The sequence below is a fragment of the Rhinoderma darwinii genome, chromosome 5, assembly GCF_050947455.1.
Source record: "Rhinoderma darwinii isolate aRhiDar2 chromosome 5, aRhiDar2.hap1, whole genome shotgun sequence".
NCBI lineage: Eukaryota > Metazoa > Chordata > Amphibia > Anura > Rhinodermatidae > Rhinoderma > Rhinoderma darwinii.
In genome coordinates, this window is record NC_134691.1 from 103,924,252 (window position 1) to 103,938,231 (window position 13,980).

At 43.6% G+C, this 13,980-nt stretch overlaps 1 protein-coding gene across 1 annotated transcript in view; it reads left to right on the plus strand.

Moving 5' to 3' along the window:
- Nucleotides 1-13,766, plus strand: part of ESCO1 (establishment of sister chromatid cohesion N-acetyltransferase 1) — a 48,440-nt gene extending 34,674 nt beyond the window's left edge. The window contains exons 9-10 of the mRNA XM_075826361.1: nucleotides 11,698-11,876; nucleotides 12,665-13,766. Coding sequence (XP_075682476.1) covers nucleotides 11,698-11,876; nucleotides 12,665-12,815 — 330 coding nt within the window. The 3' untranslated portion in view covers nucleotides 12,816-13,766. The remainder of the gene's footprint in view (nucleotides 1-11,697; nucleotides 11,877-12,664) is intronic.
- Nucleotides 13,767-13,980: the final 214 nt, after the last annotated feature.

A 13,980-nucleotide genomic window follows, 5' to 3' on the forward strand; every position in this document is an offset into this window, starting at 1 on the left:
TTCTTTATTTTTTTTGTCCCGTTCTCGTTTCACGCTAAAAACCTGAAGAATTAATTTAACAGGTTAATTACGGTCGTGTAGATACCTAAAATGTGTAGGTTTTTATGTAATGTAGGAGTAATAAAATATATTTTATGCCTAATAATGTTTTGTGTTTTTTTTTTTTTTAATCCCATTAAGGTATAACTTTTATTTACAACTTTATTTTTTACTTCTGTATTAGCATACTCTTGTATGCTAATGCATTACACTGTGTCACTATGACACAGGCTGCTGTTAGGGCAGCACATAGTGTGCCCGAACAGCAGGCAAATGGAGCAAACAGCCCTGGGGTTCCTTTGTAGGTCCCCAGGGCTGACTACAGAGGGATTCCCCGGTGTTTGATCGCATCACCGGAATTCCGGTGATGCAATTTCAAGAGGGGAATTGCCTTTGATCATGTCACGGACCACGGGAATCAAAGGGTTAAACAGCTTGGATTGGAATGTTTTCCGACCCCCAGCTGTGTTCAGGAGGCTGCTCTGAGTTCTAGAGCTGTTAGTTGCAGCTCCTGCTTAGAGGATGAGCGCTCATCAGCCTCATCTACAGCGACGCCAAAAGACGTCGTCGTAGGCTTGGGACCTGCACCGCCTGACGTCAAAAGACGGTGGGTGGTTGGGAAGGAGTTAAAGGATGACGTTCCTGGGCAAGATCCTCGATACCCAGGTGGGCAGGTTTTTCCTCTGGAACCAAAGATCAACTCTCTCCAGAAGGGAGTATCAGTGCTGCGCAGGAATTCTCCCTGTTGCAGACGTTTTTGCTTCAGTGTTCCTCGTTATGAGGCAATTCCGTTCGCCCAGTTTCACTTGCCCTCTACAGGTGGAGATTTTTGCTTGCTGGGACGGGTCTCAGGACTCATTGGACCTTCTAATCTGGCATCCCTCACTTGTTCGAGAACTGTTATGGTGACTGTCCTCCCTGAGCCCTTTGCCATCCTCCATTGGCAGGTGATCACAACGGATGTCAGCCTGTCTGGTTGTGGGGCGGTCTTTGGCTGCCTCACGGTCCAGGGCAAGTGGTCCAGCTCAAAGACTTGTCTCCAGATAAACATAATTTTTCTAGCGCGCTCCCATTGGACATCCCACCTCATGGGCCCTCCAGTTTGATTCCAGACAGACAACTCTACGGCAATTGCGTACTTGAATCACCAAGGGGGCACCATTAGCAGGCCGGTGTGCGAGGAAGCCTCTGGGTCCATTCGTTGGGCAGAGCTTCATGTTTCTGCCCTCTCGGCAGTTCACGTTTTCAGGAGGGGCCAACCGGGAGGTGGACTACCTGTCGGGAGCGCTTAGACCCAAGAAAGTGATCCCTTCACCCGACCATATTTCAGTCTGCCTTTGCTGGGGCACTCTGGATGTGCACTTCTTTGCCTCCCATCTCAACCACAAGTGCCCAGCTCATATGTCGCTAGGGAACATTGCCCCTTGGGGGCCGACGCACTGGTTCGTTCTTGGTCGGATTTCAGCCTTCTCTACCTCTTCCTCCTTCTGCCTCGGGTCGTCAAAGTCAAGGACGCGGGGGTTCCAGCTATTGTGGTTGAAAATTGTTGTACTCAATATAAAATCCCTTCCTGATTGAAATCATGTGGTGTGTGTGTTTTTGTTTGTTTTCCTGGGTCTGGGATGTTTGGTTTTTTTAATGTATATTTTGTTTTTATACTGTCCTTGGTACAAACTGAGTAGCTTGGTGTAACAGGACAAGGTATAGCCCACTAGGCTGTAGCCTGGTGTAACAGGACAAGGTATAGCCCACTGGGTGGAGCTACAACGTTTCTTTTTTTAGTTTTTCCTAGCAGCAGGGGCATATACTCATGGTGCTGTGGAGAGAGATATAGGAAAGTGAGACAGAACCCCCCCCCCCACCACACACACACACACACACACACACACACACACACACACACACACACACACACCAACGCGCTGTCTATCTCTTACGCTGCCATCTGCGAAGCCCACACCTGGGTCCAAAATTGGAGTGGGCGCACTCTGTCATTGGCAGTATCGTACATCTAAAGCATCCAGATCCATAGTAGACATGTAAGGCCGTTTATAACTAAAGGCTCCACCTGGTGCTTTAAATTGTGCAGAACTGGTGCGCAGCATTCCCTGTAAATGGGCGTAGCCGGTCTCAACAGCCCTCCGTTTCCCTGGGCTCGCCTGCTTCTAGGGAGGAACGCTGACGTTTTCTTCAAGCATGGGGATTGCTTGGAGGGGGAGGACTCGGACACAGATTTAGCTAAGGATGAGGAGCAGTCCTCTGAACTTTTTTATTTTTTATTTTCGAAAGCCTTGTATTGACAATAAAAAATACTTTGAATGTTCAGGATCAGTAGGGGTTTTCCTTCCGGCGACCTAGACTCTTCCATAATTCTTCCCCTCCCACTTTGAAATGTAAGAAGCTTTCGCTAAAGAGTGGAATTTCCAGTTAGGTGTTTCTCAAACCCAAAACGCATAAATGTTATCTATTCCCAGCTAACCATCCACGAGGAATTGGCAGAATCACGCAACAGATGTACCACGCAGGAAAATAAATTTCCAGGATGCAGCCATATGCATGGCCAATTCCTCTGCTTTTTCTATAGTCCATTGCCAAATGCTTTGGCTAAAATGCTAGTGCACAACACAGCCTCTAATAGATCCCTGACCACTCCTTTGCAGGTTTACACCTCTTTGGTAGACATTTGGATGCAATTATTTCTAAGCCCACTGGTGGCAAGAGCCCTCCCTTGCCCCAGAGCAGGTCTGCTTGCCTCAAGCGGTACGTCAAGCTCTGGCACTTACGGAGGGAGTCTGAGGTCAGTTATTGCATCAATGGAACCACGGGACTTTCTAACCTTAGTCAATGTCAAAGATACATACCTACACATCCCCCCATCTGCGAGTTCCACCACCGGTTTCTTCGCTTTGCGATTGAATCACTACCAATTTGGGACTGCCATTTGGGTTGGCAAAGGCACCCGGGGTCTTCACGATCAGGGTATCATATCGATCTTCTACTTGGATGACATCATGATTAAAAGCTCTATCCAGGTCAGTCAACTTGGAAAGCCTGCACACTGGAACCGTATCCTGTTTCGACTGGATAGTCAACCTTCCCAAGTCTCCCCTCTCACTCTCTCGATGCCTTACTTTTCTGGGCATATATTTTAACACTGCTCATGCCAGGATCCTGCTCCCTTCAGAGATGCTTTGATCCCTCCAACAGAATTCCTGTTCTCTCCAATCTCCATTTGACGCTGCGTGAGGGTGTTGCACCTGACGGTCTCCTAAATGGAGGTGATTCGATTCCGTAAGTCTAGCTCCACACCTGACTCCCTTCAGCAAGCTGTTCGAATTTGTTGAAACAAGTCCACTGATTCTTTGGATAGCGCCATTCTCCTACCCTTATTCTCTATACCCTTATCAGTCTATTGTTCCCTCCAGTGGGGGCCTTTCCCCCCCCCCCCCCAACCTGACCCTGGGTTGCTTTTTCCTACTGCTCCACTGACTGTTCCTGATAAGACGTGTGATTTTGTTCAGACGGCACTAGTTTATATCAGATGCTCAAAATAGGGTCCCAACCCAGTTGCAGATAGAATTGTATTCGGCACACTCTTGGAATATTTAACGTAAATTAATTTCAATTTTTTTCGTAATGCCAGTGGCTACATGTGCAACGTTTCGGACGATAGACCTTCGTCGGGGCACTGAGCCGTATTGGGGACTCGTTTAGCAATTTTGCTGGCCTTGAAATTGGTAATGGCGGGTTACCGCTCTTGATGGCGCCACTAAGAGCGATAAGCTGCCATTACTAATTCAGCGACAGCAAAATCGCTAATCCAGTCCCCAGTACGGCTCAGTGCCCGACGAAGGTCTCACGACCGAAACGTTGCACATGTAACCACTGGCATTACGAAAAAATTGAAATTTAATTTAAGTATTCCAAGAGTGTGCCGCATACAATTCTTTCTTTCTGTTCCTGATAAGACGTCAGTTTCCTCGGCTTGGGAGGGGTCCATTAGAACAACAGTTCAGGTGTCTGGTCCAATCTAGAGTACTTCCTTCCTTCCGATCATCTTCAGCCATTGTTCTGTTTTTCCTCCAGTGGATCTGTCAGGGTTCAGACAGACAACCCAACGGCTGTAGCTTACCTAAACCATCAAAGCACAACCCGTAGCGATGCAGCCGTGTCGGAGATCCACATTTCTGCTCTCAACAGTCTACATATCAGGAACGGACAACTGGCTTGCTGACTTTTTCAGCTGGGAACGGATTGACCCAGGAGAGTGGGTGTTTTTATTTAGAGGTTTTCAGGGAAATCTGCTCCAGACGAGGTCTCCCAGACATGGACCTCGTGGCTTACAGTCTTGACCACAAACTGCCTACATTTAGTGTCCTGGACTCTGAATCCACTGGTGCTGTAGGCAGATGCACTAGTCATTCCACAGCACCAGTTCGAGTTTAACGGCGTAGCTGTCAAAGTTGCCATACTGAAAGCAAGAGGTTTTTCTGTGCAGGTGATCCAGACCACGCTAAAGGCTAGAAAACCGTTCCTCCAGATCAACCACAGAACTTGAACTCCTTTTTACGTTAGTGTGAATAGGGAAGGTTTCAGCCAAGATGTTTTTCCCTCTTTTGCTTGCCATCCTTCCTTCAGGGCGGCCTGGATTTGGTCTTGGGCTTAAGCTCCCTCAGGGGTCAGGTGTCATTTGCCAAGGAGCACTGGAAGAGATCCTATAGAGCAAAGACAGCAGTCTGTACTTTTCTGCAAAGGGTGGCTCATGCTGTGTCTCCTTACTGTCAGCCTAGGGTCCCCTTGAATCTTAGCCGGGTCCTGAGGCCATGCAGTCTTTCCCCTTTTGAGCCTTCTAGATGGCAACTCGCTTTGAGTTCTTTCTTAAAAACTAGCCTTAGGTGCGTCTATGAATTGTTGGCCCTGTTCTACATATCTCCCTTGATGGTGATTCGCCATGGTGGTGGTCCGCCCAGTCCCTTCTTTTCTACGAAAGGTAGTATCTGCTTTTCATACTAATGAGGATATCGTCGTCCTTTCCTTTTTGCCCCTCTAATTCCCACTCTCGGGAACAGTCTCTTGACAAGTTGGATATAGTTGGCACATTTGTGAATATACCTTTTCATTCCGCTGGTCGTTTTTTTTTGTGGTACTTTGCTGGGTCTAAGGGTATCCAAGCTTGCCATAGACCGTTGGGTTCAGATGACTATTTGTGAGGCATATCCATCAAAAGACAGGGAGCCCCCCTTTAAGTTGACGGCACACTTCCTCGAGTGGGTGGTTCAAAGCAGAAATTCTGCTCTGCAGGCATGTAAAGCTAAAATCTCTTTCTTGTCACATTCATTGTGGGACATATCACCCAACAAGTTTTCATCCCGTGTGTGTGTGTGTGTGTGTTTCAGTCTCATTGCCACAGGTGTATAAAACTAAGCATCTAGACATGCAGTCGCCTTTACAAACATTTGTGAAAGAATGGGTCATTCTAAAGAGCTTGCTGAACTCGAGCCTGTAATAGGATGCCACTTTTTTGCAACAAGTCAGTTTGTGAAATTTCTTTACAATAATACCACTCAGTTGATCGTGGTATCTAGCAGGAAAGTAGAAGCGTTTAAGAACCACAGCAACTCGGCCACAAAATGACAGACGTATAGTTAGAGCGGAGTCGAGTACGGAGGTGCATATTAAGTCGGTAGAGTTTTGTTTTTTTGTTGACTTTTATGCGTTAACTGCAGAGTTCCAAACTTCCTCTAGCATTAACACCAGCGCAAAAGTGTGTGCCGGGCGTTTCATGGCATGGGTGTCCATGGCTGAGCAGCTGCATGCAAGCCTTACATCACCAAGCACAATGCCAAGCATCAGATGGAGTGGTGTAAAGCCCGCCACCACTGGACTCTGGAGCAGTGGAAATGTGTTTGCTAAACTGAGGAACAATGTTTCGCGATCTGTCAGTCATTGATGGATGCCAGGATAACGCTACCTACTTGAATGCATAGTGCCAACTGTGAAAATTGGTAGTAATATTTAGTGGAGGAGAAATAATGCTATGAGGTTGTTTTTCAGGGGTTGATGTAGGCCCGTTAGCTCCAGAGAAGAAAAATCTTAATGCTTCAGCATACTGAGACATTTTGGACAATTTGTATGCTTCCGACTTTGTGGGAACAATTTGGGGAAAAGGCTGTTTTCCGTTCCAGGATGACTGTGCCCCAGTGCACAAAGCAAGGCCCATAAAGGCATGGTTGGGTGAGTTTGTGCGGGTCAGTCAAGTTCTTTCACACCAGAGTCATGAATGCCTTACCTTAAATGATGTAGGATTTTTACCCTTAAGGACGCAGCCTAGTTTTGGCCTTAAGGCTCAGAGCCCATTTTTCAAATCTGACATATTTCACTTTATGTGGTAATAACGTCGGAATGCTTAAACCTATCCAAGCGATTCTGGGATTGTTTTCTCGTGACACATTGGGCTTTATGTTAGTGGTAAAATTTGGACGATATATTCAGTGTTTATTGGTGAAAAATTGCAACATTTAGAGAAAATGTATAAAAAATAGCATTTTTCAGAATTGAAATGCATCTGCTTGTAAAACAGATGGTTATACCACCCAAAATAGTTACTAGTTCACATTTCCCATATGTCTACTTTAGATTGGCATCGTTTTTTGAACATTCTTTTATTTTTCTTGGACGTTACAAGGCTTAGAACATAAACGGCAATTTCTCATATTTTGAAGAAAATTTCAAAAGCCTTTTTTTTATGGTACTTGTTCAGTTCCGAAGTGGCTTTGAGGGGCCTATGTATTAGAAACCCCCATAAAACACCCCATTTTGAAAACTAGACCCCTCAAAGTATTCAAAACAGCATTTAGAAAGTTTATTTAACCCTTCAGGCATTTCACAGAAATTAAAGCAAAGCAGAGGTGAAATTTGCAAATTTAATTATTCTTGCTGAATTTCAATTGTATTCTATTTTTTTCTGTAACACAGAAGGTTTTACCAGAGAAACCCTACTAAATATGTATTGTTCAGATTCTGCAGTTTTTAGAAATGTCCCACATGTGTCTCTAGTGCGCTCGTGGACTAAAACACAAACCCCAGAAGCAAAGAAGGACCTAGTACATTTTGAGGCCTCTTTTTTATTAGAATATATTTTAGGCAGCATGCCAGGTTTGAAGAGGTGCCAAAACAGTAGGAATCCCACAAAAGTGACCATTTCGTAAACTACACCCCTCAAGGAATTCATTTATGGTTGTTACCATTTTGACCGCACAGTTTTTTCACAGCCCCTATTTGAATTGGGCTGTGAAATTAAAAAAAATGTAATTTTTTTTCCAATAAGATGTCATTTTTTATCAAAATTTCTTATTTTCACAGGGAACAAAATACCCCATTTTGTTGCCCAATTTCTCCTGAGTGCAGCAATACCCCATTTGTGGCGATAAACTGCCGTTTGAGCCCATGGGAGGCCTCAGAAGGGAAGGAGCGCTGTGTGTTCTTTGGAGTGCAGATTTTGCTGGATTGGTTTTCGGGTGCCATGTCGCATTTGCAGATCCCCAGAGGTATCAAAGCAATGGAAACCCACCAGAAGTGACCCCATTTTGGAAACTACATCCCTCAAGGAATTAATTGATGGGTAATGTGACCATTTAGACCCCATTGTTTCTTCACAGAACTTATTTGAATTGGGCTGGGAATTTAAAAAATAATAATTTTTTCCAATAATATGTAGGTTTAGCTCAAAATTTCTTATTTTTACAAGAAATAAAATACTCCATTTTGTTGCCCAATTTGTCATGAGTGCGGCAATGCCCAATTTGTGGTGATAAATTGATGTTTGGGCCCATGGGAGGGCTCAGAAGGAAAGGACTACCATTTGGCCTACTGGGGATTTTCTGGTTACAAGTCATATATGCAGAAGCCCCTGAGGTACCAGTACAGTTGTGACCCCGTTTTAAAAACGACACCCCCTTAAGGCATTCATCTAGAGGTGTAGTGAGCATTTTTACCGGAGACATACACCCCATAAACTGTAATGTGGGTTCTCACGGGTATGGCAATACCCTCAATGTGGCTGTTATCAGCTGGCTGGGCACACTGCAGGGCTCAGAAGGGAAAGATGAGGGGGATAAGATGTGCGGAGTGCATCAGGGTAAGTAAAACTGGGGTAGATTAAAAATCAAGGGATGTATGATACGTTTTGAAGCACTTTCATACGGAGCCTTAGTTTTTCGGGACACGTGTCACATTGATATATTGTGTTCTCCCTTACCCCCCTCTTATAACAGACTTTGTACCTCTTTTGACTTTTTCTTTTCTTGCCAGTTTGGGGAACTTCTCCTGGGAAGTGTTGCCCTGGTACGATGCGTGTGGCCCCGCTTCCAGAAGTACTGGGTGCCCCCCCTTGGTCCCTAAAAATTAGTTTCTTGATAACCACCTCTTGAAATTCCAGGAAAGTTCCCCTCTGGCCTACACCCCGACGTAGCACGTACGTGTTGTACAATTCCATCTGTGTGATGTGCATGGCCAGCTTCTTATACCACACCGCATGGCGCTGTAGGGCTTCAGGACTTGATCTGACAAGTCCACCCCTCCCATGTACCTATTGTAGTCCAGGATGCAGTCTGGTTTGGGGGTCTCTGTACTGGTACCTCGTACAGGTACATGGGTACTGGTGTGGGCATGTATTGTTGTCTATACAAGGACATCTCTCTTGTCCTTGTACTTGACACACAATATGTTGCTGCTATATTGTGCCCTGCTCTCACCCCTTTTTGTTTGCCCAAGCAGAGTCTTAGGGGAGGCCTCTCAGATTTCTTCTAGCAGTGCTGCAGGCCGCAGGACTTCTGGAAGCGAGGCACTTGAAGAGTGGGACGCTGGTATAAAAATTATCCAGGTAGAGGTGGTAACCCTGGTCCAGCAGTGGGTGCACCAAATCCCACACAATTTTTGCATTAACTCCCAGTAAGGGGGGGGGGGGCATTCTGGGGGCTGAGCACTGGTGTCCTTCCCTTCATATATCCTAAATTTGTAGGTATACCCTGATGCACTCGCAAAGCTTATACATCTTCACGCCATACCTTGCCCTCCTACCCGGCAGGTACTGGCGGAATTAAAGCCTCCCTTTAAAATGTACCAAGGACTCCTCAATAGAAATACAATTCTCGGGGGTGTATGCTTGGGAAAACCGGGCACTGAAATGGTCTAATAGGGGTCTCCGTTTATACAAACGGTCAAAACTGGTGTCTTGGAGTAGGCAATGCTCATTAGGAGAAGCGAAGTGTTGCCTCATTTTTATTTATTTTTTAGGTTCCAGTTCAGTTCTGAAGTTGCTTTGAGGGGCCCATATATTAGACACCCCATTTTAGAAACTGGACCCCTCAAAGTATTCACAACAGCATTTCGAAAGTTTATGAGCTCTTTAGGTGTTTCACAGGAATTTAGAGCAAAGTAGAGGTGAAATTTACATATTTATTTTTGTCAGAAAATCCTAGTGCGGTAATGGACTGAAGCACCGGCCTCAGAAGCAAAGGAGCACCTAGTGGATTTTGAGGCCTCCTTTTTATTAGGCACCATGTCCGGTTTGAAGAGTTCTTGTGCCAAAACAGTGGAAACCCCCCAAAAGTGACCCCATTTTGGAAACTAGACCCCTTGAGGAATTCATTGTAGTTTTCTTGGGGTGCATGCGACTTTTTGATCAGTTTTTATTCTATTTTTAGGTGGCGTGGTGACTAAAAAACAGCAATTCTACTATTGTTTTTTTATTCTCCTTTTTTTTTTTTTTTTTTTTACAGCGTTCACCATGCGCTATAAATGACATTCACTTTATTCTTAGGGGCGATACGATTACGGCGAGATTAGATGTTTGTAGTTTTTTTTTTATGTCTTATGGCGTTTGCACAATAAAATACGTTTTGTAAACAATCATTCACTTTTTGTGTTACCTTATTCTAAGATATATATTCGTGGTCTTGTGTATCGTCTACCACCTAGACAATGTTGGTTTGTCAAGTATTCTCCGTAAATTATAACAAATAAACAAGATTGATCCGGAGTGTGTTAAAAAATAACTTTTACTTAAATTTCTTAAAACATAAGCGTTTGCGATATGAGCGCATATATTCAAATCATATGTCACAGTTGTGTACAATTGTTCTGTTTTTATCAGTATGCATATACAGCAATATTGGAGACAGCAAAAATAGTCCACCTTTTATGGTTTCCTAATACTTGTGGTTCAAATAATTCGTAAGTTTCAGAGGTTTTCTCATAAGCACTCAGATGCTTTGTAGGTCATGTAGGATATACAGAGGATATATGAGAATAATTTCGGGCAGTTGCCCTCCTACCCCTTAATTTTGGGATGATGGCGTTCCTTTCAGGCGTCTTCTCTGAAATCCTAGATTAAGTTGGACCTCTGAAATAAAGTAATTCTTCTCCCAACGCGTTTCCTCTGACCCATTGATTCATCAGGGGAGATAGGTCATGAATGCTGCTTCATCCTGTTCCTTGGGAAGCTGCATGAAAATTTAGATATAGCTGTCTTGAAAAAAAAAAAAAAAAAAAAAATGTAGTTTGCTGTCAGCAAAACATGCTTGCAGTGGCAAGAGAATGGCCTCTCAGTTTGGAGGCAGAGTATCGGCGTCTGGTCCTGACGCCTGCTATTCTAAGAGCCATAACTTTTTTGTATTTTTCCATCAATAAAGCCGTGCGAGGACTTGTTTTTTGCGTAACGAACTGTAGTTTCGATCAGTACCATTTTTCGGTACATGCGACTTTTTGATCTCTTTTTATTCCATTCTTTGGGAGGTGAAGTGACCAAACAATTGTGATTGTGGTACGGTTTATTGTTATTTTATTTTACGGCGTTCACCGTGCGGGATAAATAACTAAATAATTTTGTAGTTCAGGCCGTTACGGACGCGGCGATACCAATTATGTATAGTTTATTTGTTTGTTTTATATATTTTATTAATAATAAATGACTGATAAGGTAAAAAGGGGGATTTTTACTTTTAATACTTTTAAAAGTTTTATTTTCTTATTTTTACACCTTTTTTTTGTTTTTTTTTGAAACTTTTTTTTTTACTTTATTACTTTGTCCCACTAGGGGACTTGAGGGCAGGAGGCCCTGATCGCTATTCTAATACACTGCACTACATGCGTAGTGCAGTGTATTAGAACTGTCAGCTACTCACTGACAGCAAGCATAGTGGTTCCTGACGTTGTCAGGACCCACTAGGCTTCCGTCTATGGCATAGCCGGACGCCATTGTTTGGTGTCCGGTTGCCATAGTCCCCATCGCCGGCCGCTATCGTGTAGCAGGCCGGCGATGGCAACTTAACCCCTAAAAGCCGCGATCTCTATTGAACGGGGCTTATAAAGGGTTAATCAGCGGGGACACAGCGATCGGTCCCCGCTGTAGGAGCTGCGGCAGCTGCTGTACGAGACAGCAGCTGTTACAGCTCCTGTATGTGTCGGGAAGACGGCCGAAATGGCCGTTATTCCCGAGACGTACTATTAGGTCATGGAGCGCGAACGATACAGCTACCATGACCTAATAGTACGTCCAGGAGCGGGAAGGGGTTAATAGCAGTCTTGAAAATTTTACAGTAAAAAAAGAAAAAGCACAAACCCCTCAGTTTTTCTCTCTGGTATCATTCTTTCTTGCAGGGCTATAGGGTGATTGAAGATAATATTCCAAGTGACAAGGATAGAATAATTTCTGAGCGAGTGAAAGCTTGGTGTTGTTCTACTACTCCTGAGCCTGCTATCTGTGGAATCAGCCGTATTTGGGTATTCTCAATGATGCGGCGAAAGAAAATTGCTTCCAGGATGCTCGAATGTTTAAGGTAATACTGGATTCATTGTTGTGTCATCCACTATCTTCTTACAAGAAGTCAATAATGGCCACACAGTCACAGTAAGGACAAAGAGGCAGATTTACGAAGAATGGCGTTTTGTAGTTTGACTCATGTAAAAGGCCTGTTGCGCTTGTAGGCTTCAATGATCTGGTGACCAAGTGTTCGTACAAACTATCGTTCCTGATCATTGCCCTGTGTAAACAGGGCTATGATCAGCTGATGAATGAGCAAATGCTCTTTAATCAGCTGATCGCATCTTTTATGCAGCCAAAAAAAGGGTCGGTAGCACATCTCCCTGTGAAAATATGGAGATGTTTTGATGCAGATGCATAGAGACAAACTATTGTAGCAACGTTTGTCCGTCCCCATAATTAACGATGATTGCTCCTTTATGAATGGCGCAAGGGAGAACTAATTAAAAAGCTGTATTGTCGATCGGTGCCCGTAAAAAGGTGATTAAACATGGGCGATACCTGCTCTTGTAAAACCACCTTAATATGCGAATAGTTTATTAAAATGCACACGCCTCGTAATTTGGCGTGTTTTCTGATGTTTGCAGGCCAAAAAGGGAGATCTATGCTATCTATAAGCTAACATAGTTTATCACTGTAATTTGCGCCAGATTTGGCATAAATGATAGTGAATTTTTCAGGCAGCGGGTGGCCTGTCCACTTCTGCTGTGCCCCGCCCACTTTTACAACAAAAGGAAAGCACTATTGCGCAAATATGGCATGTATCATAATTTGACACTTTTTTTTTTTTTTTTTACTTCACAGGAACCACTTCATATATGGCTCTCATCTGAGCAAAGATGAAATTGCATTCTCGGATCCAACTCCAGATGGCAAGCTGTTTGCAACACATTATTATGGCACCAGCCAGTTCCTAGTTTATAACTTTGTCAGTGGACACCATCCAAGGAGTTGAAGGATGGCCGTTGCCGTTGCTTTAGTTTACAGACAAAGCTTGCATAATGCTTGTTTAAATTCTCCTATAAATGAACTCAGGATGCGAACACCCGACGGGGTGGTTTATCTTTTTCCTAAAAACTGGAAAAAGATTCAGAAACAGAAAAAAAATAAGCTTAATTTTTAAAGCAAATATTTTGATATAATTTTCTTCCAAAAGATCATGGTTCAAGTATTTTCTATACAGTACTTTAGTCATGTTTACATGCAGCAAATAATTTTGTTCATAGTGGACTAAACTAATTGTAAAGAAGAAAGACTTTGTGTGAACTGAAGATCCTTAAGTGGATATATAGATATGTGCACATGGTTTTTATCAATTGGGTTTAGTTTGACATTTAAAAATTAGGGAAAATTCCAGTCAAAAATGAAATCTTACCTATCATATAATGTTTAATGCGTTCTCCAACTGTACATTGTAAAGACATTGTGCGCGCTCTCATTTGATGGTACATCATTGTTGCTGCATTGCAGTGGATAGTGAGTGTGATCTCCATGCTCTTGCAGACTCCTGTAATACATGGACGGTCATTCATTTGACTGGCCACTATGTAATGCAACATTTCCCCTGCTGCGGTAGGGAAAACGTCTTTGCCTGACGCGGCTTCCACCGGCAATGATCGCTGTTCGCCGAGGGTTAGAAAAGCTGGACTCCCCAATATTTTGAGAAGGGGAATTGAAAGATAACCCCTTTAAAAAAAGGCCATAGAGCAGTCAATCATAATTAGCAAACTTAGCCTTGAAGAGGCTCTGTCACCAGATTCTCAAATCCCTATCGCCTATTGCATGTGATCGGCGCTGCAATGTAGAGAACAGTAACGTTTTTTTGGTTTTTTTTTTAAATGTTAATTTTTGGCTAAGTTATGAGCAATTTTATATATATGCAAATGAGCTTTGAAATGTCCAACTGGGCGTGTATTGTGTTTTTAACTGGGCGTGTTTACTTGTTTTACTAACTGGGCGTTGTGAATAGAAGTGTATGATGCTGACGAATCAGTGACCAATCAGCATCATGCACTCCTCTCCATTCATTTACACAGCAGCATCACGTTCTTATTAGAACGATGTGCAGCCACATACACAAGTGTCCTGATAATGAATACACGTGACCTCCAGCTTGGACG